At 42.4% G+C, this 25,808-nt stretch overlaps 1 protein-coding gene across 1 annotated transcript; it reads left to right on the top strand.

The window, feature by feature from the left end:
- Positions 1-1,114: 1,114 nt before the first annotated feature.
- LOC123444678 (beta-glucosidase 2-like) lies at positions 1,115-5,756 on the top strand. Its single transcript, XM_045121477.1, has 13 exons — positions 1,115-1,669; positions 1,774-1,837; positions 2,215-2,273; positions 2,362-2,437; positions 2,524-2,595; positions 2,741-2,828; positions 2,954-3,212; positions 3,840-3,955; positions 4,048-4,262; positions 4,451-4,479; positions 4,803-4,905; positions 4,983-5,070; positions 5,242-5,756. The coding sequence occupies exons 1-13, from the start codon at positions 1,532-1,534 to the stop codon at positions 5,471-5,473; spliced, it is 1,539 nt and encodes a 512-aa protein (XP_044977412.1). The 5' UTR covers positions 1,115-1,531; the 3' UTR covers positions 5,474-5,756.
- Positions 5,757-25,808: the final 20,052 nt, after the last annotated feature.

Genomic DNA, 25,808 nt, shown 5'->3' with positions numbered 1-25,808 from the left:
CACGCGAACCTCACCGTCGCCGCCTCGTCGCTATCGTCGGGAGCAACGACATTGGCCGGCTTCTTCTTCGTCATCGCCTTCATGTGAATGCCCTCCGGCACGAGGAACTCATCTCCGGGAAGTTGAGGTCCGACCTTGGCCTCCCGGCACGCCACATTGCCATGTCGTAGGCACGCGCGACCTTGTTGATGGTGAAGTATGTGTCGAGCCAAACGCGGCGGCCGACATCAGTGAACTCCACCCTGAAGTTGCCAGACGGCTTTGCCCGCACGATGAAGAACCCCATCTTGCTCTTGAGGGTCTTCTTCGGCGATGTGGTGGCAGCATGGTGGTGGCTTGGCGATGGCGGGGCGGCTGTGCGGTGGTTGTTGGTAACGACGGAGATAATCGATTCACGGGGCTGCGGGAGGGCGGTGGTGGCTGCGACGACGACGGCACAGACGACGGCGAAGACGAATCGAGCAGACGACGACGACACAGACGACGACGAAGACGAATCGAGCAGACGACGACGGTCGAATCATGGGGCGACGGAAAATCGGTCGATTCACGGCATTGGGCGGCCGACGACGGTCGAAATTCGACGGAATGGGCGACGGCGATGGAAGGAGGGCGGATCTGGTGCGGGGCAATGGCGACGTGGTGCGATGGGCGGACGGGCGGCAGGAGGAAGAAGATGGGTGTGGGTGGGTGGGTGGGTGGATAGGGTGGGAGAAGGGGAAGTGAACGATATTTGCATCTCGAGGTGTTATATTGTACCTCTACATCATGCATTGAAGATGAGTTTTAGGGATCGAGATCCTCGAACATCAGGAGGGAAGTCAGGGGAGCTACCTGACATCCCTTCATCAGATTGTCCTAAACCGCACCGTAACATGGTAATTATGTACAGCGATCTACGGTGATTTACGAACAGCAGCAGTAGTAGCCTCCGTGACTTGCCTTCTTTAGTTTGTACAAGAGTTCAATGTAGGTGAGTGACATCGCTTGTGCAAGTCAGAGGATCCGTCTCCGAGTGACATCGCCTTGCCACCCGCGTCGGGGAGAGTCAAAGAAGAGAAAGAAAGAAAAAGGTAGGGCCTGTCTCCGCCCGCAGCGGCCGGCGGCGGCGGCGGCGGCAGGGAGGAGCACTGGAGGTAGCCGCGATCGAGATTGGATGGGGAGCGCCCATGTCGCCTAGTCGAGCGACACGGGGCGATCCGAAATTTCTGGGCATTTGTTTTCAACCAAGGGCGATCGTCGATGTGTTTGCTGCAGTCAGGGAGCATTGGATTCTTGCAGAGCGAGATGGCGGACTTATTGGCATTTGGCCAAATTCCTGATGGGGCTTGTAGGAGGCCCAAGGGGGCAGTTGAACACGCCCACCTCAAGAAAGACCCAGGTTTCCATAGAAGTCGTGCAGGCATGTGCATTCGGATAAATGTTTCCATTGTTTAATCTGGTAACAAGATTCTGGTTGCTTCCCGTGAGCATGAGGCAATGTGCATCCGAAGGGAGCGAGTCAACGATGCACAGAAAGGCACAAGCATAGATGGGTGCTGCTGCTACTGCCTTCTTCTACCTCCTGCTGTCCCTCTGGGTTCAGGATGCAACTGCGGCCGATCCTGGCTTCACAAGAAGTGATTTTCCACGGGGATTCGTCTTCGGAGCCGGAACCTCGGCATATCAAGTTAGTAGTCTATATCTTGTTTGGGCTGCAAGTTCTGGCGTGTTTAGTTCATCCGGTGCCGTCGCCAATTTTATCAAATCTCAGTGTTTCGTTTGCATGTATAGTATGAAGGTGCTGTTGCTGAGGATGGCAGGAGCCCAAGCAATTGGGACACTTTCACTCACGCAGGTTCGTTTCTACTCCCTCCATTCCAAATTGGCGATCACTTATTTCAGTCCATATTGAAATATCCAAAACATCTTATAATTTGGAGCGGAGGTACTACTTGCTTGTGAAATCTAACTCTAGTTTTCCGGTGCTGCAACTACTTTTAGTTTTAGCATGGATATTTCCCTACGCGTAACAAATAGCAGGTTGAGCAACTTGTGATCAGTTTTCCCGATCCGTTGAGTTGATATTTGAGACGAGTGCCCATTTGGTGGAACAATTTACACAGCATTTCTGTTGCTGAAGCATAACTATACTTAGAGTAATTATTGGCAATATCCAAGATCAGAACTTGATGTGATTGACCAATTTTGACAGCTAGATTTTTTATTTTGCAGGCAAAATATCAGACAAAAGCACGGGAGATGTTGCTGCAGATGGGTACCACAAATACATGGTAAATAGTATGGGGCCTTGCAAAATCTTGAGCATTTCTCTGTTTCACTAGTAATTATGAAAGAAATTTGGCTTATCTTGATTTGCAGGAGGATGTCAAGCTCATGTCTGAGACAGGCCTAGAGGCCTATAGGTTCTCCATCTCCTGGTCAAGGCTCATTCCAAGTACAGAAATTATCATGACCTTCATCAGAACAAATTGCTTTAATTTCTAATTTATCTCATTGTTTCTGGAAATTTCTGGTTTGTAGATGGTCGCGGAGCTGTCAATCCAAAAGGGCTACAGTACTACAATAACCTCATTGATGAGCTAGTGAATCATGGCAAGTATTTCTAGTAGGTCTTTGAGCATTTAAATGTTTAACTGTAATCAATTGTTATGTTCTATTTTATATAATCGATGTTCCGTCTCAAGAAATGCATGCAAAATGAAAGTTTGAACCCTCTGGTCTGTGATATTTATCCCAGGAATTCAAGTCCACATCACACTTTACCATCTAGATCTCCCTCATATTCTCGAAGATGAGTATGGTGGATGGTTAAGCCCCAGAATTGTGTGAGTTCATATATGATTTCAATACCAAAAAAAAAAAGCACCTTTGGTGGCAATTTTGTCTATCATCGGCATACTTACAACATACTCTTCTGCTATATTCATATTTTCACATCTACACAATGCAGCGAAGATTTCACAGCATATGCAGATGTTTGCTTCAGGGAGTTTGGAGATAGGGTTGCATCTTGGACGACAGTGAATGAGCCAAACATAGCTATATTGGCCTCTTATGATATTGCTATATTCCCTCCTGGTCGTTGCTCGGATCCATTTGGAGCAACAAAGTGCAGCACTGGGGACTCCAGTGTGGAACCATACATAGCAGCTCATAATACCCTTATGGCACATGCATCAGTTGTCAGATTGTACAGACAAAAATATCAAGTGAGTGAATAATCTTTTACTTAAAATAGTTTTCGTGCTGCTTAGTTCCTTCATGAACTGCGTCATTCTAAATCAATTTAGTTTTTCACTTTTTCTCAACGGTGGAGGCACCGTTTTCAGTCATTGCGCATTAACCACATCGTAATTCATGTTGTCAATACTACCTCCGTTACGGTTTAGAAGGCACGGTTCAATTTGCGTGCATTTCCACAATAGACAAGGTTTAAGGCGCATTGCATTTACTCCTAGCTTCTAATTAGTACTCTGTTATACTACTTTTATATGCATGCGTAGTGTGAATGCTATTTTTTAACTCATTTCGCAGCCAATCAATAACCACCTAGGTTTTAGAGAATTACCATGTACGCCTTCTAAACCGTGACGGAGGGAGTACATGTTTTAGATTTTTTTAGATGACATGTTTCATAATTGACTGCACACGAGAGTAGTTGATTTATTTCGTTTAGGTTCCTCGGCATGTTCCCTCTAAACAGGGACCTCATGAGTCATGTACATAGTTTCTTATTCTGCTAATTGAGTGGACAATGTTCCCCACTTTTCCTGCCACAGTGCAAATGTTTTAGAGTTATATATGTGCTCGACTAAAAAAATACCTTTTGGAGGCAGCCCAAGCAAAAAGGAATCGTTGGCATAAACATCTACTCCTATTGGAGTTATCCACTGACAAATACCACCGTGGATCTAGAAGCAACTCAGAGATGTAAAGATTTTTTGTATGGCTGGTATGTTTTTTTTTTACCTCCATTTGTGTCACTAGAAGCACTTAACCTACATAATCCGTGCATTGCTGAGATCTTAAGTGCGGTACTGGCAGGATACTAGAGCCATTGATGTTTGGGGACTACCCACAAGTAATGAAGAAGAATGTCGGCTCTCGCCTTCCACCCTTCACAAAAGTTCAGTCTGAACTTATCAAGGGTTCCATAGATTTTATTGGAATAAATCACTACTTTTCTGTCTACGTGAATGATCGCCATCTACATACAGGTGTTCGAGACTACACCGCAGACATGTCAATTGATTCAAGAGGTAGATGCTTTTTTGTATAGTGATACTATACTATATATGTCCACTGGTAATTGTGTGCCGTGTGGGCGTGCAATTTGATTCGTTTTTCTTGTCATGAATCACGGTGTGGTACTGTACATACAAGCAAACAATGCCAAGCCAAGAGTAATTTGTACTGTTGTAAAAAGTGGTTCCTTTGTATGATGCAGGTACTAGGACAGGCCCGCCAGCTGGTAAGGTAAACCAATTACATCAATGTGTTTTGTAAAGATGTTGCTAATTATTTAGTGGGAAAAACCAGTTATTTTGGCCATGCACTGTCCATCCATTGGGTCAGGGTTAAAGTAGTTAAAAATCCAGTTTCATATCATGGTTTGGCAGTGTCTTGTACTTTGTTTAATAATTAATAAAAATGGTTGTGTGCATCGCCAGTGGTTTCAACCTTCTTTTCAAAAAAAATTTGTTCTGAATCGAATCAAGAGATTGGACAAGGACTCGCTTACAAATCTGACATCATAAACTTGATGATAACTATCGAAGATGACCTTTGTTGGTCTGCAGGGTCACCCAAGAGACACTACTAGTGATCCCAAAGGGTTGCAACTTGCACTGGAGTACCTAAAAGAAACCTACGGGAACCGTCCTATCTATGTCCAAGAGAATGGCAAGCAGAATTCCTAACCAGAAGCAATAGTTCGTCAACAAACAAAGTTGCATCTTGAATCATGCGGTCTGTTTCAGGTATGGAATCTGCCCACGACGGTCTAGATGACACCGACAGGATGGATTACCTGAGCAGCTACATGAAGAGCATGCTAAAGGCGATGAGGTGCGTCAAGACCAAATAAACACTTGCAGTTTCTTCAGCATTTCGTTTCAAAACAGTAGTACAACAAAACAGCTCTCCCCGTTCATTCATGCACTCCAAAAGTAAATGGAGTTCGGAAGTTATTTTCTTTTACAGCTTACGGTTCTGTGTATCCGCTCTCTTGCTGTGCAGGAATGGAGCTAACGTGAGAGGCTACTTCGCCTGGGCGTTCATGGACCTGTTCGAGCTCCTGGGGGGTTACCAGTCGAGGTACGGGCTGTACCGTGTTGACTTCGCCGACGAGAGGCTGCCGCGGCAAGCTAGGCTCTCAGCTCGCTGGTACTCCAGCTTCCTCAAGCACAATGGAACCTCTGCGCTGGTGTTGAGAACGCCGGTGAACCAGGCGCTGAACTCGGTGTCCTGACTCCTGACTCCCGACTCCTGAGTCCAGTGCAACCACGCATGCGAGCGCGTGAGGTTTCGATCAGAAAGCGTGATTCTTGGGTGACATTATTACTAGAAAGCAATAGTCTTGTGACCACTATTTTCTTAATTATTTTCCTTAGGAGATGATTTGAGAAATGCCACATTTGGTAAAATATGAGAAGGTTATGGTAAGCTTGGTCTCTGTGACCATGAGAGCGTTGTTTATCATCTCGAGATGATCATGAAAGCCACTTGAAATTATATTTGTATGCTTTACTGTATTCGACACCCTAGAATTGTTGCCATGATAACTAGAAATGTTATGATTATGCTGATGCTATATGATATCTAGAATTGCCATGTTAAATTTGATGCCGTGTTTTGCCTTGTCTAGCGATATATGTTGTTCGGTTCTTGCGAGTACTTTACAAAGTATTCACTGGATTTGTTGATTGGCTGGATCCCAGTTGAGGTGCGTCTTCCAAGCTCCCTGTTTCCCAGCCGGTTGCGGAACCACTCTCGATGTTGTTCGTCTGTCACTGATTGTTTCCGCGATTCCGTCGGAGCACATTTAACCTGGAGAAGAGGGGCAGATGCTGATGCTTACCATCCTTCCTGCTCGTTGTTTCTTGGTGCACGGCCTAACAGTGCAGCCTCCTTTTTCCTGTCATTCTTGTGATTCGCAGGGCAGTAATTTTCTAATTGAGCAATGTCTTTTTCTTTCATAATTGGGTGATGCCGCTGGTCCGTGTTTATCCATCAGATCTGTGGCGTATTTGGCCAAATTGGTGACGGGGCTCGTGGGATGATGAAGGAGCAGTTCCAAACATTCATTTCAAGGCATCTGATACAACGTTAGAGAATGAGCAACTGACATTCACAAAGGCCAAAGACCAATACATATACATGTGGTATAAGTATAAAAAATTATTTATACATTGAAGATGTACAGAAAAAGAGCTATACACATCTAACACATAGAAGTCCAAGCAGTTGGGACACCTTCACCCACGCAGGTACATGTTTGTGAAATTTTTATCTGGTTTTCTCGTACGACTGTCACACTGTGGATGTCTCCCATATGCGTAAGAAACAGTAGCACCTTGAGCAACTTGTGATCAGGCAGTTACCTGATGCGTTGAGTGGATATTTAAGACCCCCTCTTGGTAGAACAATTTACACAGCATTTCTGTTGCTGAAGCATAACTAAATTTAGAGTAGTTGAACATGGCAAATTGATCTTTGCAATAGCCAAGACCAGAACTTGACACGGTTGACCGAGAAGTGTTTGTTGCAGTTACGTCAATTTTGGCAATTTGATTTGTTCTTGCAGGCAAAATGGCAGACAAAAGCACGGGAGATGTTGCCGCAGATGGGTACCACGAATACATGGTAAATAATATAAATATTGACCGTTCCTCTGGAGTGAATTACGAAAAACCACCACATTAAAGTGCAGTTCTACAGAAAAGACTCTTTTACGAAATCTTTGCAGATAGCATTGGTTTTTGTCCTAATCATTTGCAAAAAACACCAAATCCTTTGTTCGGCCCAGTTAACCTCCATTATGATAGGTGGGGCCCGTTTTCTGACGACCTGACATAACGGTTTGAGCTCACGTCGTCTCACGGCACTAAAGTGGCAACAGACGCGGCAGCGCGGTCAAACCCGCATCAAAACCACATCTGGGCTCACTCTCTCGCATCTCGCTCACTCACTCTGTTGTTCCCACTCTCTGTTCTTGTCCCAAGCCGCCACCGCCGCCGCCGCTGGTCGCCGTTCTACTGCTCCGGCGTGCCAGCCGTGTCATGTCCGCCATCCGTTCCGTCCGCGCCCCGCCATGGAGTACGAGGAGGAAAGCAACGACGACAACAACCAGGACTACTCCGGCATGCTCTGCGAAAACAGCCAGGACGACGACAAGTACGAGGTCAGTGCTCATAGTTAGGGTTAGGGTTCTGGCCTGTTGGAATTGGGGATTTAGGGTTACGGTTCTAGCCTGCTGCATTTGGGGTTTTGGGGTTCTAGCCTGCTACATTTGGGTTTGGGGATTTAGGGTTTCTCATTTGTGATTTTTGCTCGCTTTAGATCCCTGCTAGCATTGAAGACGAGGATTACAAAGGCCTTGAGTTGGAGCTTATGGTTTTCTGCCGGAAGCATGGCGAAGCATCACAGAGATTCGTAGCTTTTGAAGAATCCAGCACTGGCAGGAGGTTCTTGGCATGTGCCGAGCAGGTATGGATTAGTGCTTTTTTATATCAATTTAGCACTAGATATGCTAAATGGAATGACTGCCTAATAGATTTGTTAGTAAATATTGCAATCAAAAGCTGACTTTATTTGTTAGATTAGTGATTGTGGTGATTGTATTCATTAGATATTATGCTTAATATGTCTTGTGTCCTATATTTAATTGCATAGTTAATACGCTATGCTCACTATGCTCTCTGTATTGTTTAAATTGCAGGGAGCTGATACCTGTGGATTTTTTGAATGGGTTGATCCATATTGGCCTATACCAATGCAGAATGCCTTGTTGAAGCTTTGGCAAATGTATGAAGATGCCAAAGATGACAGGAGGAGTGACAATCTGCATAGTGCATTGACAATTCAGACTTTGACATGTGAGAAGAAGAGTCTTAAAGATAAATTTCAGGAAATAGCTAAAGATGTGGACTCCCTTTTCCAGGCCCAAGATTCTAGGTGTAAAGAGCATTTGTATGTGGTCACTGAGTACAAAAAGAATATGAAGGGCAGAAGGCAGAGATAGCAATGAAAGAGGGAGAGAAGCAGAGGTTGAATGAGAAGTATGGTCTTTATTGGTTTACCCCTCACATCTAATATCATCTTGTTAAATACTTCACTAATATTGTTGACAACTAGATTAGTTTTGCCAAGCACAAATTGTAGGGGTACTGCCCCATCATCTTCCTCCTCCTTCAAATCACCAGGATTTGGATCCTCATCAGATGATGGTTCCCAAACATCCTCAAATACTTGCTCCAAACTTGCATGTGATCTACTAGTTGGCCCCTTTCTTACTGTCAACTTCTTGCTATTTTGTCCCTGTGGTACAACCTCCTCTTCATGCTCCTCACTCTCTACATGCTCCTCACTGTCTACATGATGTTCCTCATGCACTTCCTCTTCTTCTACCTCACAAAGTTCTTCAACATCAGTGTCACCTTCAAAGTGTAAAAGTGGGTCCTCTCTCTGCCTCCTCATCTCAACCATGAAATCCTCATCTAGCTCCAAGTCACGGTCATCTTCAGTTAGTAAAACATGAAGTTTTCTTTTAATTGCCTCCACCCTCTCAACACTCTTCTTATGCTTCTTAAACCTCTCAATTTTATTCTTCCTCTTAAGTTCCATAGTTCTTTCCAACTCCTGTTGTTCCAAATCAACATCTCCTGCATTTCCATCATACATATGTACATATCTTGCTTACTGCATAAACAAGTGTGTGCTCTGTTGTGTGGAATAAAACTGAATTGGATCTGCCCCTTGCTCATCAACTTGTGCAACTCTCCTTGCTTTTTTGGATGGTGACCTATACAACACTCCATCACTAACCTCATACACAATCCTCTCTCCAACATTGCATATAGGAACCTGCTGCTCATACAGATGACCTATGTTTAAATCTCCAGTTCTGGGCTCAGTTCCCCTAAGTACAATAAGATTAACAATGGTCTGATCTTTGCTGGCAATGTGGTCTAACATCTCATCAATCTTGTCATCATCACAGATCTCTTCCAAACCTGCTACTCCCAAGACAACATTCTTAACATAGTACATATAGTCACCCTCTCCATATACCGCTGTCTCTATTAAAGCTATGAGATTTAGAAAGGTATTGTCTGAAACACACATGCTCTTTTCCAAATTGTTCCCGTCATGAAAGTGCAGCCTCACTTCCCACACATCATCACACAAGCTATAAAGCAAAAATACTACACATTAGTAATTAATTAAAATGCATACATTTCAAATAATTAATCATGTCTGAAACTTGACTATAATAATTAATTGAAGAACATATATTAGTCACATTTGAAAACATGTTGCTCATGTGCATCACTAAATTAGAATACATGCTTCTCATGTGCATCAATAAATTATGGTACTACTACATATTTATCCAAAGAAAACAATGTGAGCAGTGGACTAACTAAATTAAATTTGACTATGTAATACTACTGACCTTGCCCTACAAATGAATTATGGTACTTACAAAAAACAATTTGGGCTTAACAATACTACTGACATCTCCCCCTAACCCTAGAATAAACAGTACACAAGGGGCGAAGTAGAGGGAGGGGGGGACTTACTCCATGCCGCCAAATCCAGACGCCCATTGATGGCTACCCGTCGGCGTCGCCTGCACAACACGGACAAGAGCGTCGGCGGCACGGTACTCTAGCGACGGCGACGATGCTCTCCTCTGCGGGCCTGACTAGGATTTGAGCTGCCGTACACCTCCTCCACTTGGTTCCTTCACCACCACCAAGCAACCCTCCGCCGCCGGGGCCACCCACTCCACCACCGGCGGCATCCACTCCCCCGCCGTCGCCAGGGCTCGCCGTCGTCATGGAGAACGGAGAGAGAGACAGATAGGAAAGCAGAGTGGGGAAGGGGGGTTTGACTCGAACAGGGCGACCCGACACGGTTTTGCCCGAACAGCGCCGTCAGACGGCGTGAATTACTGGCCGTTACGCCACATCGTCAGAAAACTGGCCCCACCTGTCATAATAGAGGTTAAAAGGGGCGTAGAGGCGATTAGGTGTTTTTTGCAAATGATTAGGACAAAAGTCAGTGCTATCTACAAAGATTTCATAAAAGAGTCTTTTGTGCAAAACCACGCTTCAATGTGGTGGTTTTTCGCAAGTCTGCAAATCAAGAAGCATAAAAAATAAAAGCCAAAGGCAATTCTGATTTGAACGCACTGGCGTATGTGATATTCATACAGGAATTCAAGTACACATCACACTTCACCATGTAGATCTCCCTCAAATTCTTGAAGACGAGTATGGTGGATGGTTAAGCCCCAAAATTGTGTATGTCTCACTGCGAAATAAACAACTACATTGTCTGTTCCTAAATGAAAGAGTTTTGGCAGTTCAATATAAATTGCGAAAACGTCTTATATTTTAAAACAGAGGTAGTACATTGCAGCAACAATTGTTGTTGGGAACAAAGTGGCAATTTTATATTATCATCGACATACTTATGACATAATATTTTTGTCATTCATATTTTCGTATCCACAAAATGCAGTGAAGATTTCACAGCATATGCAGAGGGAGTTTGGAGATAGGGTTCAATCCTGGACGACTATGGATGAGATAAACATCAGTGTAGTTGGCTCTTATGATAGTGCTCTATTCCCTCCTGGGCGTTGCTCACATCCATTTGGAGTAACAAAGTGTACCACTGGGGACTCTAGCATACATAGCCGCTAAGAATGCCCTTATGGCGCATGCATCAGTTTTCAGTCTGCACAGAGAAAAGTATCAAGTGAGTGGATGACCTTTTTACTCAAAAATATTTTTGGTGCTACTTAGTTTCTTCGAAAAGTGCGACCAAGAAAAATCTTAGCTTTGCTCAAGAGTGGAGGCACCATTTTCAGTCATATACACATTAACCATATCTCATTTCCACTTTGACAGCAGTATATCAGGAAGAATAATCGGTTTATATTGTTGAGGTTCTCGCCTTGTCACGTTCAAAATGGGGATGTATATATGTTGAATATATGAACAAATTACTATGAAATTTAATCCGAACAAGCAGTAAATAGATCATGACGATAGACACAAAGATTAAACTAATCATGCGGACTAGCATAGTACACGAACAGATGAAGTCTCTAGGAGAGACTAGAAACAAGAATTCTAGGACGATCTCAAGCACAAGGGAGATAATTGCATACGGTGCAGCCGGAGTCGAACGGCCGGTGTTGATGTTGTCGCCCATGTCGTTGAGGAAGAGGTTGCCGAGATCGGGGAAGAAGTCGTCGTTGAGGAAATCGTCGCTGCCAGCAGTCGTGCGAGTGCGCTTCCCAAAAACTTGATCGCCCCTATCCCGTACAGGATCACGAGAGGCGGTGTTCCGGAGGCCTGCTGTCCCTTCTCGCGGTACACACCGAAAGGACGGATGGAGAAGACTCGGATGGCGGCGCAATGATCTGGACGGTGCGAAACCATATGTTGTGACGACGTCTAGGGTTTGCAGGGACCTCGCGTATATATATGCGCGACAGGGTCAAGAGACGTCGACTGGACCCATGTTCGAGTCGTTTACAGCCCACGATGCGACATCTCACACCGCGCGTCTGTTAAGGACTCCTCGTTCCTGACCGGGAAAAATAAGCGCATATGTATAAGCTCCGTTCAATCCCGCAACCTGCGGTGCGTCGCGGCACGTCATGACGAGGCGTGGCGTGGCATGGTGAGGCGAGCGAGGAGGAGGAGTGCGCGAGGGCCTCTTCTCTTCTCACTCTCTTACATGTGCTAGAAGTGCTCACCTTATAAAAAAGTGTAGCTCTATTTCAATTAGCGGCATGGGACTAAACTTTAGTCCCACTCACACCAGACACACAACCAACTCATAAGGGCCATGGGAATTTCAGATTTCAGATGGGCTTTGGGCCAAAGGCATAATAGCAAAAATCCAACAATCCCCCATAAAGTCTCATTGGCACATCTAATCTCTTATTTCCAAAACATTGTTTATATACCGGTTCTTGATGGAGACTGTTAAGTTGAACTTTCATTTAGAATTTATGCTACACTAGTGCATGAATTGAATAGTGGACTATGCCTTGAACTACAAGATTTATGTGAGACTAGTTTCGCACAAATCCTTGATCGATAATGGGCTGCCGCAAGGCTTCCCCGCACGTGGAGCGTATACGTCATACTCCAGGGCCTTTCATGAATTCATTAGAGAACACCCAATTCTCACAGACTGCGATGTTTAACAGTCAAATTCATATAGGTGTGTTCCTCAGGAGATGCTCTGCAGAACAACATCTCTGCTTACCCAAATAAGCCACTTGAAATACATTAAGATAATTATCAACCTGCCATGCAGATTTATGAGAATATTGCATCTTCACGGAGTGGGATAAAAAATATAGGGATACTCTCCTTCCAGCTATTCAACAACTTGTCTCCCACTTCTACTTCATGAGATCTCTGAATACATAGAGTGGGTTACCACTATGGACAACTCATACGATGGGTCTCAAACCTATCTCCAACGATGCATTTTCTATCACATTATGTGATAAACACTTTGTGAAGGGATATGTCAAGTTTTTAGACGTTTGGATATAATTCAACGGAATAACTCTAGAATTCTTTGTTTTTCTGACACATTTCAATCTCCTCGTCACATGCCTTGAGGACTTCATATTATCATTAGAACTGTTTATCTTTATGATCATGATACTTCTTTGTCATATCTATAATTTTTGATTGTCTCATGCAAATATTCTACAATTTTCATATACTTTTATCAACACTTTATATTACTAGCAGGAGGAAGGCGCGGCGTGCATGGTTAAGCATGTGCATGTGTGTTTGTTGTTATTCATTTTCAAATGAGTAGGGTGGCAGTAGGTTTGAGGTGAAGCTAGGTACAAAGATACCATGAATTCCAATTCTGGACCACTCATGCATGCGGAATTATAATGTTTAATACCGTAGAACATAAGTTTCAAAAGCTGCTCCGAGCTACCTAAAAATACACAACACAAATTGGAGATCTACCCTCTTATAGATAGAAGAGTCCATTGCGTGAAGATGTGCCATCTCAGAGCAGCAAATGCTGATCATCTGACCATTTTGTTAGCTCGACCTTTGTAATAAGCTACAAACTCCACATGAACTGACAAACAGCTGGTCGAAAACAATGTCATGCTTAACTTTCCTAATTAAATAGAAGTAAAACAAATAAATTAGGAAGTTAGACATCAAGATTTCATGATCCATTCCAATTGTTATCTTTGTGTAAAAAGTATAAGTTGTGCCCAAGGACGAAAGACCTCTTTAGAGAAGTTTGTCTTTCCTTTTAAAGTACTCCCTCCGTCCCAAAATAAGTGACTCAAAATGACTCAATTTTACACTAACTTTAGTATAAATTTGAGTCAATTTTTGAGTCACTTATTTTGGGACGGAGGAAGTAGTTATCAACTTTGGCGTTATTGATTAATTTACTCCCTTTTGCAACCATAAGGTTCAATAGGCTCATACTATGAGATCCACCGACGGTGCTTAGCATTTTTTCTAATATTTCTTAAATATGTGACTCATACCACACTGAATTCTAATGAGTATCATTTCATCATTTTAAATTCAAAGCTGATGTGTTAGTTTCCACACATTTTAAATTCAAGGCACTGCATTTCCACATATTTTCTTATGACTAAACTGCCTTCATAATATACTACATTTATGCATCTTTTCAAATTACAGTGACAATAAAGCACACCTCCACTGAGATGGCTCATACATGCGAAAGAACACATCAACTTGATCATTCCCATCTGCTAATAGTAATGGACACTCCATGAAAAGCAGATAAAAAGGTACCTTGTCCTACTTAGCATTGCCTTTAAATAAAACACTCTGTGAAGTATGTAAACTTGTAAGCGCATACACTGAAATTTTCAACAAAGGGAATGTAACAGGTTCCTTGAAACAATGAACCAACCACTTCTCTGTACCCGAGATTTTCAGCAATGCAACAAAAAAACTGGAAAAATGCATCTGACTTGAGGCAACTCACTTTGTAAGGAAAAAATATAATCCACAAAGCACTCCGAAGCACAAACATCTCGCTCCACCTGCATGTGTGTGATCACCAAGAAAGCAAATCAAAACAGATATCCATTGCATAAGGTGGGATATTTTTCATATAGCACGGACTTGGTCAAATTCATATTGGACTTGTGATGTGAAAGTACCTAACAAACTGAGGCAACCTTCGAGATTACAGACTCATGAGAGACATGATGCCAATCACTGGCTTAATCTAGATTGCTTGGCTTGAAACAAAAGATGATTAAATTTCATAAGAAGTAAGATTGCTTTGCTCAGAGTAGCATTTTTTTAGAAAAGGAGGCTCACCTCCGACCTCTGCATCAGAAAGATGCATACGACCACTGGCTCAGAGTAGCATGCTGATGAGAAAATAAATCTATCCATGTAGCAATTCGACATGTCCTGGTACAATAACTAATCATAGTGTGCTAGATCAAAGTGAATCTTTGACACATAAATGGATGAACTCTCAATGTAAATACCTAAGTATATGGAATGTGGAGCGATTCCATCACTCACGTATACTTGTATATGTGAAGCAACAAAAAAGATTGGTCTAGTTTTGTTAGAAAATCAAAATGAACAATGAGTGTCAAGATTGCACTTAATAGTCAAATTTGTGGGATTCAACTTCTTATGTAGTGAGCCATGTGTAGGCCGTAGTTTTTCATTCAGGCATTAACACAAACACATGTTGGGCATGCTGCAAAGACGACACATATGAGCACAACCGAGATGCATTTTGAGGTCAACAGAAGCTAAGATTTAGAAGCCTGGAGTCGTAGCTTCGCGTGCGTTTGCTTCCCTGATGTGATGCTCCGTTGCCGAGCAGCAGCAGGAGCTACTGCACCGCCGATCCCTTCCCTTTTTGTCTGGTGCCATGGTGTAAAAATCAGCGTGGATACTTGACTTGGTTGCTCAAGTAGCATCAGTGTGGAGGTACGGGAGCAGCAATATAGGATGGCATGTTGTGGGGGCGTAGGCTGACGCGTCGGCATCAAGGTGTGGAGGCGCGTGATGACAAGATGATGTATATACTCCTCGCACCTCGTTGGTTACCCCAATTGGAAGGTTGAGATGTAGTCAGCAGCAAGTTTTCCCTCACACGAGAACTATAAGGTTTATCGAACCAGGAGGACTCCTAGTCTCAACAAGTAGGTGACTTCCACCCTGGCGTTAGCAGAAGACGTGGATGTGCACACAAACACAAATAACTTTGCTCCCAACGAGTACAGAGAGGTTGTCAATCTCTCCGGCCTTGTAGTTTGCAATGGATCAAAACACAAGCGGGAAAAGTGATAATGATTGTAATGAAAAAGTAAATGAAAGTGGTAAATGATGGAGCTGTAAACAATGGTGGTGATATGGACCGGAGTCACATGATGTTCACTAGTGATGTCTCTCTCCCAAAATATGATAAACAACTATGCTTGGGTAAACAAATCACAGTTGGGCAATTGACAAAATTATGAACGCACCGCAATGCTCATTATGCTACTTGATAGTTAGAGGTTCAATAGTAATGGGCAGTACGCCAAGACAAGTAGACCGTTTATTCATCAGCATCTACTTACTAATCATCTACCTAGAGATATCTATCCACAACATCTCTCCGGTATTAAGTTGCGAGTCCCAGCCAAAGTGTAAACTCAAAGCAACGGACAACTGCATTAACGAACTATGCGTAAGGTAAACAATCCTTGCAACCGTGGTCACAAGCACCGTTGTTTTCTCCCTCGTGGCAACAACACATCCCCTAGTCGCATGTTTCTGTCACTCAAGATAGACATCGACGGGCATGAATCCACAATCATGCATAACGCTCCCTCTTGAAGTTACAATCTACTACTCGGCCAAAGCAATAAATAGCAACGGAGAACATGCATGAATCACCAAGGAACATAATATAAAAGGATAATCAAATATATAACTCATAACAATCTGAACATAATCTCATAATCAACCGGATCCCAACAAACCGAGCATAGCAATAGCAAGAGAATTACATAGATGCCTTGATCATGTAGGGCAACTCACAAGGACTAACCATTGAAGCACAAGATTGGAGATAAGACATCACTTAGCTACTGGTCATGGACTCATGGTCCAAGGAGGACTACTCATGGCACGTCCGGGAAGCGTCCATGGCGGTGGAGAAGCTCCCGGAGGTCAATTCTCCCTCCGGCAGGGTGCGGGGAAGAGGTTTCCTGACGCTCCCGATCTCGGAAGCGTTGCGGCGACGGAACGATGGAGAAATTCGTAATTCTGGAAGTTGTCGAAGGGTTTCCTCTCGAAGGACAAAGTATAGGCCAAAGGAGGGCACCAGAGGAGGTGGGGCCCACCCAGGCGGCAGGTCGCCTGGACGGCCCGTGGCCCCCCTCTAGCCCATCTTCGATGATTTGGAATCTTCTATTTCGCTTATTTTTTATATATTTTTCCTAGAATTTTTCGGGCTTCGAAAAATTGGGTAAAAGCCCATGCAAAATGGACATCAGCACACAGAAACTGGCACTGGGTGCACTGAGTTAGTAGGTTAGTCCAAATATGTGTAAAATGATATAAAAGTGTAGCAAAACATATAATAATGTCACCCAAAAAATCATGGAACAAGCAGAAATTATAGATACGTTTGGGACGTATCAACATCCCCAAGCTTAATTTATGCTCGTCCTCGAGTAGATAAATTATTACACAATAATTTTTGTGGTGACATGCTAACACACATATAAGACTTCAAAGTAAAGCAATTAAGATATACAATTCAAGTCAAGACAATAGCAAGCAAGAGTTTATATCTAGTATTGAGATTAGCAAAGTAAGAACATAAAGGTGCAAGAGCGCTCGCTCTCCGTGACTCGAATGTATCCAAATGGTGTTTGCTTGCAAGAAGTGGGAGATGGGTTGAGATCATAATATATATTTTTTATTGAGAACTCAATCTACTAAACCTCACACTTGGTCTCCTTCAGAATCCTATTTTGACTCATCCCCAGATCACTAGTTAGGCACAAGTCAAAATGATCCCCTCCCTTTCGACTTTGAGCACTCATGCAATGGATGAGCGTAAGCAAGATATGTTGGCACTTAGGATGGCAAATAGAATAATGATGGGGAAGGAAGACAAAAAGGTGTGAACGACTCACATCAATAAGGACAACCATAGGCGAGAGAAAGCCAAACGATAGATATGATGTGAGGAGTAGGGATTGCCATGTAATGGATGCACATATGAGCTAAGGTAAGCTCTCTAATAGAACTAGTGGGGGTGCATCCAACTTGTTTTCTCATGAAGACCTAGAGCTCATTTGAGGAGGCTCATCATTGGAATATGCAAACCAAGTTCTATAGTGTAAGGGTCCACACATAGTTATGCATGAATGAAAATCTCTATGTAGTACAAATATAGCAATGGAGTACGAGTGTGGATCTTTCAAAAGGAATAGTAGTGTTGCCCCCTTCTCTATTTTTTTTGTGGCCTCTTTGGCTCTTTCTTTTTATCTCTCATTTGTCCTCTTTGGGACCTTTTATTTTGTCCTCTTTGGGATCTTTTCCTATCTTAAGGGCAACACTCTATGTTTTACAAGAAAAAAGAAAAAAAACATCACACTTTATAAGAAGTACTCAACATAAAAACAAGTGAAAACTATCATGATGTATGCAAATGTATGCCTCTGTCAGTGTAGCAGGATATGCAATGATACTAGTGCGTCGTGTAGAAGTAATAAGGGCAAGGCCCAACTAGCATGCGGCTCCTCGATCAAGCAAAAGCATGTATGACATGAATATCAAGTCATGAGATGGTGGATGTTGCATGGCAATGTATCTCGTAAAGGCTATGGAAATGCCTTAATAGGTAGGTATGGTGGCTGTTTTGAGGAAAGATATAATGAGGCTTATGTATGACACAACGTATCATGTCATGGGTTTGCATGCACCGGTGGAGTTTGCACCAACTCTCAATGTGAAAAAGGGCAATGCACGGTACCGAAGAGGCTAGCAAAATATGGATGGTGGAAGTGCCAACAATCAAATACTCACATTAGTCTGAAGAACTCATACACTTATTATCGGTAACTCTCTATCTAGTTAGGAAATTCACAAAGAGACAAGTACCCCGAGGAGGAGTGTTTGGGGGTTTGGTTATCCTTGCGCATCCTCGACTCATGGTAACGTGAGGGTACTCTATATATTCCAACCCCTCCAGAGGTTAGTGATCAATTTAGTTTTTCAAAAACACACGGATCAATTTAGTAGCTAGAGTTCTCAACTAATTTTTAGTTTTTGACAAACACACGGATTTCCCAAAATACGACAACTATCACTAATAGGATCAAACTCTCGGCACCAATAGTCCAAAGATTACTCAAATCAATACCTCAAAACTATTGCAAGTTACTACTATACTTAAATAGCAACCTCAATTACCTACTTATGCAAGACACACAACTCAGTGCAACAAGCCAACTCTCTAAACAAGATAAGCATGATAACTCAAGAGAGTTCCAAAAGCAACCTAAATAAAAGCTCTTAAAAAGATATGCATGAAAACTAAGAGCTAAGCATGACAGTAGCTATAGAAAGATGAAGAACACACAAAAAAGATAAGCATGAAAACCTATGTTGTGTTCTAGAGTGGAATGAAGCGTGTTTCTCTCCAAAATAAGGTAGGCTAGGTTCTGACTTGTTATGAACAGCAAGCAAAACTAAAACAAACTAAAAATTAAAGAGCAGGACGCTCCAAGCATAGCACATAACATATGAAGTGGTAAAAATATGGCATGGAGATGGACGAACTGATGATTGTTGATAGAGAAGGGGATGCATGGGGGCATCCCCAAGCTTAGACGCTTGAGTCTCCTTGAATATTTCTTGGGGTGCATGGGGACATCTCCAAGCTTGAGCGCTTGACACTCATGTATCTTCTTTCATCATCTCCCATCGCATACTTGAAAACTCCCTTCATATGGAACTCATCATAAGCTGATTAGAGTGGTTAGTACCATTAATAAAATAATTCATTACCTGCTAGAAATAAAGATTTTCATGAAAAACTACTATTTCTCATGATTGTCAAAAGCTTTTGCAAATAAAAAGTAAGCTTAGGATTTACAAAACAATGGAAACACAAAACATGGCAGAATCTGTGAAAAACAGAACAATAGGTAGTAAATAATTTATTCGGGGCACTTCTGCAACTCAAATCAAAAAACTCAGAGCAGATACCATAAAGACAATTATATAGAGCATGCTGTCAAAACAATTCAGATCAAAAAGATGATCTGGTGATTTTTGGCAATTTTTTTCCGTCAAGCAGACATTATCTGTTTCTGGACATCAAGTCACCATTTTTGAACTTTCTTGCAATCGTTGGCTGTAACTTGGCACAGATCTTAAAATAAAGATACAATGACGTTGCTACAGTAGTAACAAGGATAAAGACCACTAAAACTGAAAGTAAAAACTAGTTGGGTTGCCTGCCAACAAGCGCTTTCTTTTATGCCTTTGAGCTAGGCATAATGCAAGAAGATCAAGTATTATCAACTCCAAAATCATAACTTGCCTGAGTAACGGACTCATAGGGTAACTTAATCTTCTTTCTTGGGAAGTGTTCCATTCCATTTTTAAGGGGGAACTGAAATTTAATGATTCCCTCTTTCATGTCAATGATAGCACCAACGGTGCGGAGAAAAGGACGTCCCAAAAGAATTGGACATGAAGGATCAAATTCAATGTCCATGATAATAAAATCAACGGACACATAATTATCATTGACAATAATAAGCACATCATCAATTCTCCCTAAAGGTTTCTTTATGGAAGAATCAACAAGACAAACACCAAAAGAACATGGATCATAAGGTTTCCAATCAAGCATATCATACATTCTTTTGGGCATAACGGAAGCACTAGCTCCAACATCACACAATGCAAAGCAAGATAAATTATTCAATTTAATTTTGACCATAGGATCCCAACCATCTTCTAGTTTTGTAGGAATAGAAGTCTCTAGCTTGAGCTTCTCCTCCCTAGCTTTGATAAGAGCATTGGTAATATGCTCGGTGAAGGCAATATCGAGTGTACTAGTCTGGGGGTCTTTAGCCATTCTTTGCAAAAAGGTGATGACTTCAGAAAGACTACAATTTTCAAAATCAATATTATTGCTATTAAGTAAAATTGTAGTGTCATCCTCTATGTTTGATTTGCTCTCTATTATAAGAGTTTGGACGCCTTCCCAAATTAGGGGACGTTTAGGAGCAACTTCAAACCAAAAATCCCGTGGCTTCCCGATGCAACCATGCCAAGGGCATAATTCTCCATAATGACTAGTACAGTCACAAGGTTTACTTGTAAAAAGACCCTTAGTGGTAACTCGAGCAATAGAAGAGAAGGTATAATCATTGTTGTTGTGACTAGTGAAGTCACCCAACATGGTGTTCTCAATGGAACCCATAGCAGCGGCAACAAGCAAGAACAAAGCAACTAATGTTTTTGGTGGTTTTTTGTATAAGACTCTAAAGCAAAAACTAGAAAGCAAACTAGCAAGACTAAAAAGCAAAAGTAAAAGATAGCGTGCAACTCCCCTATCTTGAAGACTGGAGTCCCCGGCAACGGCGCCATAAAACTTTGCTTAATGATGAGATGATGTATATACATCTCGCACCTCGTTGGTTACCCCAAGTGGAAGGTTGAGATGTAGTCAGCAACAAGTTTTCCCTCACACAGGAACTATAAGGTTTATCGAACCAGGAGGACTCCTAGGCTCAACAAGTAGGTGTCTTCCATCCCGTCGCTACTAGAAGACGTGGACCTGCACACACACAAATAACTTTACTCCCAACAAGTACAAAGAGGTTGTAAATCTCTCCGGCCTTGTAGTTTGCAAAGGATCAAAACACTGGCTCAGAGTAGCATGCTGATGAGAAAATAAATCTATCCATGTAGCAACTCGACATGTCCTCGTACAATAAATAATCATAGTGTGCTAGATCAAAGTGAATCTTTGACACATAAATGGATGAATTCTCAATGTAAATACCTAAGTATATAGAACGTGGAGAGATTCCATCACTCACGTATACTTGTATATGTGAAGCAACAAAAAAGATTGGTCTAGTTTTGTTAGAAAATGAAAATGAACAATGAGTGTCAAAATTGCACTTAACAGTCAAATTTGTGGGATTCAACTTATTATGTAGTGAGCCATGTGTAGGCCGTAGTTTTTCATTCAGGCATTAACACAAACACATGTTGGGCATGCTGTAAAGATGACACATATGAGCACAACCGAGATGCATTTTGAGGTCAACAGAAGCTAAGATTTAGAAACATGGAGTCGTAGCTTCGTGTGCCTCTGCTTCCCTGATGTGATGCTCCGTTGTCGAGACGCAGCAGGAGCTGCTGCACCACCGAACCCTTCCCTTTTTGTCTGGTGTCATGGTGTAAAAATCAGCATGGATACTTGACTTGGTTGCTCAAGTAGCATCAGTGTGTAGGTACGGGAGCAGCAGTATTGGATGGCATGTTGTGGGGCGTAGGCTGACGTGTCGGCATCAAGGTGTGGAGGCGCGTGATGACGAATATGTATATACTTCTCGCACCTTGTTGGTTACCCCAAGTGGAAGGTTGAGATGTAGTCAGCAACAAGTTTTCCCTCACACGAGAACTGTAAGGTTTATCGAACCAGGAGGACTCCTAGGCTCAACAAGTAGGTGTATTCCACCCTGGCGTTAGCAGAAGACATGGACATGCACACACACAAATAACTTTGCTCCCAACTAGTACAGAGAGGTAGTCAATCTCTCCGGCCTTGTAGTTTGCAAAGGATCAAAACACAAGCGGGAAAAGTGATAGTGATTGTAATGAAAAAGTAAATGAAAGTGGTAAATGATGGAGGTGTAAACAATGGTGGTGATATGGACCGGAGTCACATGATGTTCACTAGTGATGTCTCTCTCCCAAAACACGATAAACACCTATGCTTGGGTCAACAAATCACAGTTGGGCAATTGACAGAATTATGAACGCACCGCAATGCTAATTATGCCACTTGATAGTTAGAGGTTCAATTGTAATAGGCAGTAAGCCAAGACAAGTAGAACGTTTATTCATCAGCATCTACTTACTAATCATCTACCTAGAGATATCTATCCAGAACATCTCGACGGTATTAAGTTGTGAGTCCCACCCAAAGTGTAAACTCAAAGCAATGGACAACTGCATTAACAAACAATGCGTAAGGTAAACAATCCTTGCAACCGTGGTCACAAGCACCGTTGTTTTCTCCCTCGTGGCAACAGCACATCCCCTAGTCACATGTTTCTGTCACTCAAGCTAGACATCGAGGGGCATGAACCCACAATCATGCATAACGCTCTCTCTTGGAGTTACTATCTACTACTCGGCCAAAGCAATAAATAGCAACGGAGAACATGCATGAATCACTAAGGAACTTAATATAAAAGGATAATCAAATATATAACTCATAACAATCTGAACATAATTTCATAATCCATCATATCCCAACAAACCGAGCATAGCAATAGCAAGAGAATTACATAGATGCCTTGATCATGTAGGGCAGCTCACAAGGACTAACCATTGAAGCACAAGATTGGAGAGAATACATCACTTAGCTACTGATCATGGACTCATGGTCCAAGGAAGACTACTCATGGCATGTCCGGGAAGCGTCCATGGCAGTGGAGAAGCTCCCGGAGGTCAATCCTCCCTGCGGCAGGGTGTCGGGAAGAGGTCTCCTCACGCTCCCGATCTCGGAAGCGCTAGGGCGGCGGAACGATGGAGAAATTCATGATTCTAGAAGTTGTCGAAGGGTTTCCTCTCGAAGGACAAAGTATAGGCCAAAGGAGGGCACCGGAGGAGGTGGGCCCCACCCAAGTGGCCTCCTGGCGCGGCCTAGGCCTGGGCGCGCCAGCAGGTCGCATGGACAGCCCGTGGCCCCCCTTTGGCCCATCTTCGGTGATATGGAATCTTCTGTTTTGCTGATTTTTTTATATATTTTTCCTGGAATTTTTTGGGCTTCGGAAAATTGGGTAAAAGCCCATGCAAAATAGACACCAGCACACAGAAACTGGCACTGGGTGCACTGAGTTAGTAGGTTAGTCCAAATATGTGTAAAATGATATAAAAGTGTAGCAAAACATATAAAAATGTCACCTAAAAGATCATGAAACAAGCAGAAATTATAGATACGTTTGGGACGTATCAACATCCCCAAGCTTAATTTATGCTCGTCCTCGAGTAGATAAATGATAACACAATAATTTCTGTGGTTACATGCTAACACACATATAAGACTTCAAAGTAAAGCAAGTAAGATAAGCAATTAAAGTCAAGACAATATCAAGCAAGAGTTTATATCTACTATTGAGATTAGCAAAGTAAGAACATAAAGGTGCAAGAGCGCTCGTTGTCCGTGACTCGAATGTATCCATATGGTGTTTGCTTGCAAGAAGTGGGAGATGGGTTGAGATCATAAAATATATTTTTTATTGAGAACTCAATCTACTAAACCTCACACTTGGTCTCCTTTGGAATATTATTTTGACTCATCCCCAGACCACTAGTCAGGCACAAGTCAAAATGATCCTCTCCCTTTTGACTTTGAGCACTCATGCAATGGATGAGCGTAAGCAAGATATGTTGGCAGTTAGGATGGCAAATGGAATAATGATGGTGAAGGAAGATAAAAAGGTGTGAAAGACTCACATCAATGAGGCCAACCATAGTCGAGAGAAAGCCAAATGAAAGATGTGATGTCAGGAGTAAGGATTGCCATGTAACGGATGCACATATGAGCTAAGGTAACCTCTCTAATGGAACTAGTGGGGGTGCATCCAACTTGTTTTCTCATGAAGACCTAGAGCTCATTTGAGGAGGCTCATCATTGGAATATGCAAACCAAGTTCTATAGTGTAAGGGTCCCCACATAGTTATGCATGAATGATAATCTCTATGTAGTACCTATATAGCAATGGAGCACGAGTGTGTATCTTTCAAAAGGAATAGTAGTGTTGCCCCCTTCTCTATTTTGGGTGGCCTCTTTGGCTCTTTCTTTTTATCTCTCATTTGCCCTCTTTGGGACCTTTTGTTTTTTCCTCTTGGGGATCTTTTCCTCTCTTAAGGCAACACTCTATGTTTTACAAGAAAAAAGAAAAATCACTACACTTTTATAAGAAGTACTCAACATAAACACAAGTGAAAACTATCATGATGTATGCAAATGTCTGCCTCTGCCAGTGTAGCAGGATATGCACTGATACTAGTGCGTCATGTAGAAGTAATAAGGGAAAGGCCCAACTAGCATGCGGCTCCTCGATCAAGAAAAAGCATGTATGACATGAAGATCAAGTCATGAGATGGTGGATGTTGCATGGCAATGTATCTCGGAAAGGCTATGGAAATGCCTTAATAGTTAGGTATGGTGGCTGCTTTGAGGAAAGATATAATGAGGCTTATGTATGACAGAGCGTATCATGTCATGGGTTTGGATGCACCGGCGGAGTTTGCACCAATTCTTAATGTGAGAAAGGGCAATGCACGGTACCGAAGAGGCTAGCAAAATATGGATAGTGGAAGTGCCAACAATCGAATACTCACATTAGTCTGAAGAACTCATACACTTATTATCGGTAACTCTCTATCTAGTTAGGAAATTCACAAAGAGACAAGTACCCCGAGGAGGAGTGTTTGGGGGTTTGGTTATCCTTGCGCATCCTCGACTCATGGTAACGTGAGGGTACTCTATATATTCCAACCCCTCCAGAGGTTAGCGGTCAATTTAGTTTTTTAAAAACACACGAATCAATTTAGTAGCTAGAGTTCTCAACAAATTTTTAGTTTCTGAAAAACACACAGATTTCCCAAAATACGACACCTATCACTAATAGGCTCAAGCTCTTAGCACCAATAGTCCAAACATTACTCAAATCAATACCTCAAAATTATTGCAAGTTACTACTATACTTAAATAGCAACCTCAATTACCTACTCATGCAAGACACACAACTCAGTGCAACAAGCCAACTCTCTAAAGAAGATAAGCATGATAACTCAAGAGAGTTCCAAAAGCAACCTAAATAAAAGATCTTAAAAAGATAAGCATGAAAACTAAGAGCTAAGCATGACAGTAGCTATAGAAAGATGAAGAACACACAAAAAAGATAAGCATGAAAACCTATGTTGTGTTCTAGAGTGGAATGGAGCGTGTTTCTCTCCCAAACAAGGTAGGCTAGGTTCCGACTTGTTATGAACAGCAAGCAAAACTAAAACAAACTAAAAAGTAAAGGGAAGGACGCTCCAAGCATAGCACATAACATATGAAGTGGTAAAAATATAGCATGGAGATGGACGAACTGATGATTGTTGATAGAGAAGGGGATGCACGGGGGTATCCCCAAGCTTAGACACTTGAGTCTCCATGAATATTTCTTTCTATGCATGGGGGCATCCCCAAGCTTGAGCGCTTGACACTCTTGTATCTTCTTT

Source organism: Hordeum vulgare, chromosome 3H (assembly GCF_904849725.1).
Source record: "Hordeum vulgare subsp. vulgare chromosome 3H, MorexV3_pseudomolecules_assembly, whole genome shotgun sequence".
NCBI classification, from domain to species: domain Eukaryota; kingdom Viridiplantae; phylum Streptophyta; class Magnoliopsida; order Poales; family Poaceae; genus Hordeum; species Hordeum vulgare.
Note: the sequence above shows the minus strand (reverse complement) of the source record. Positions and strands in the feature narration are given on the sequence as shown.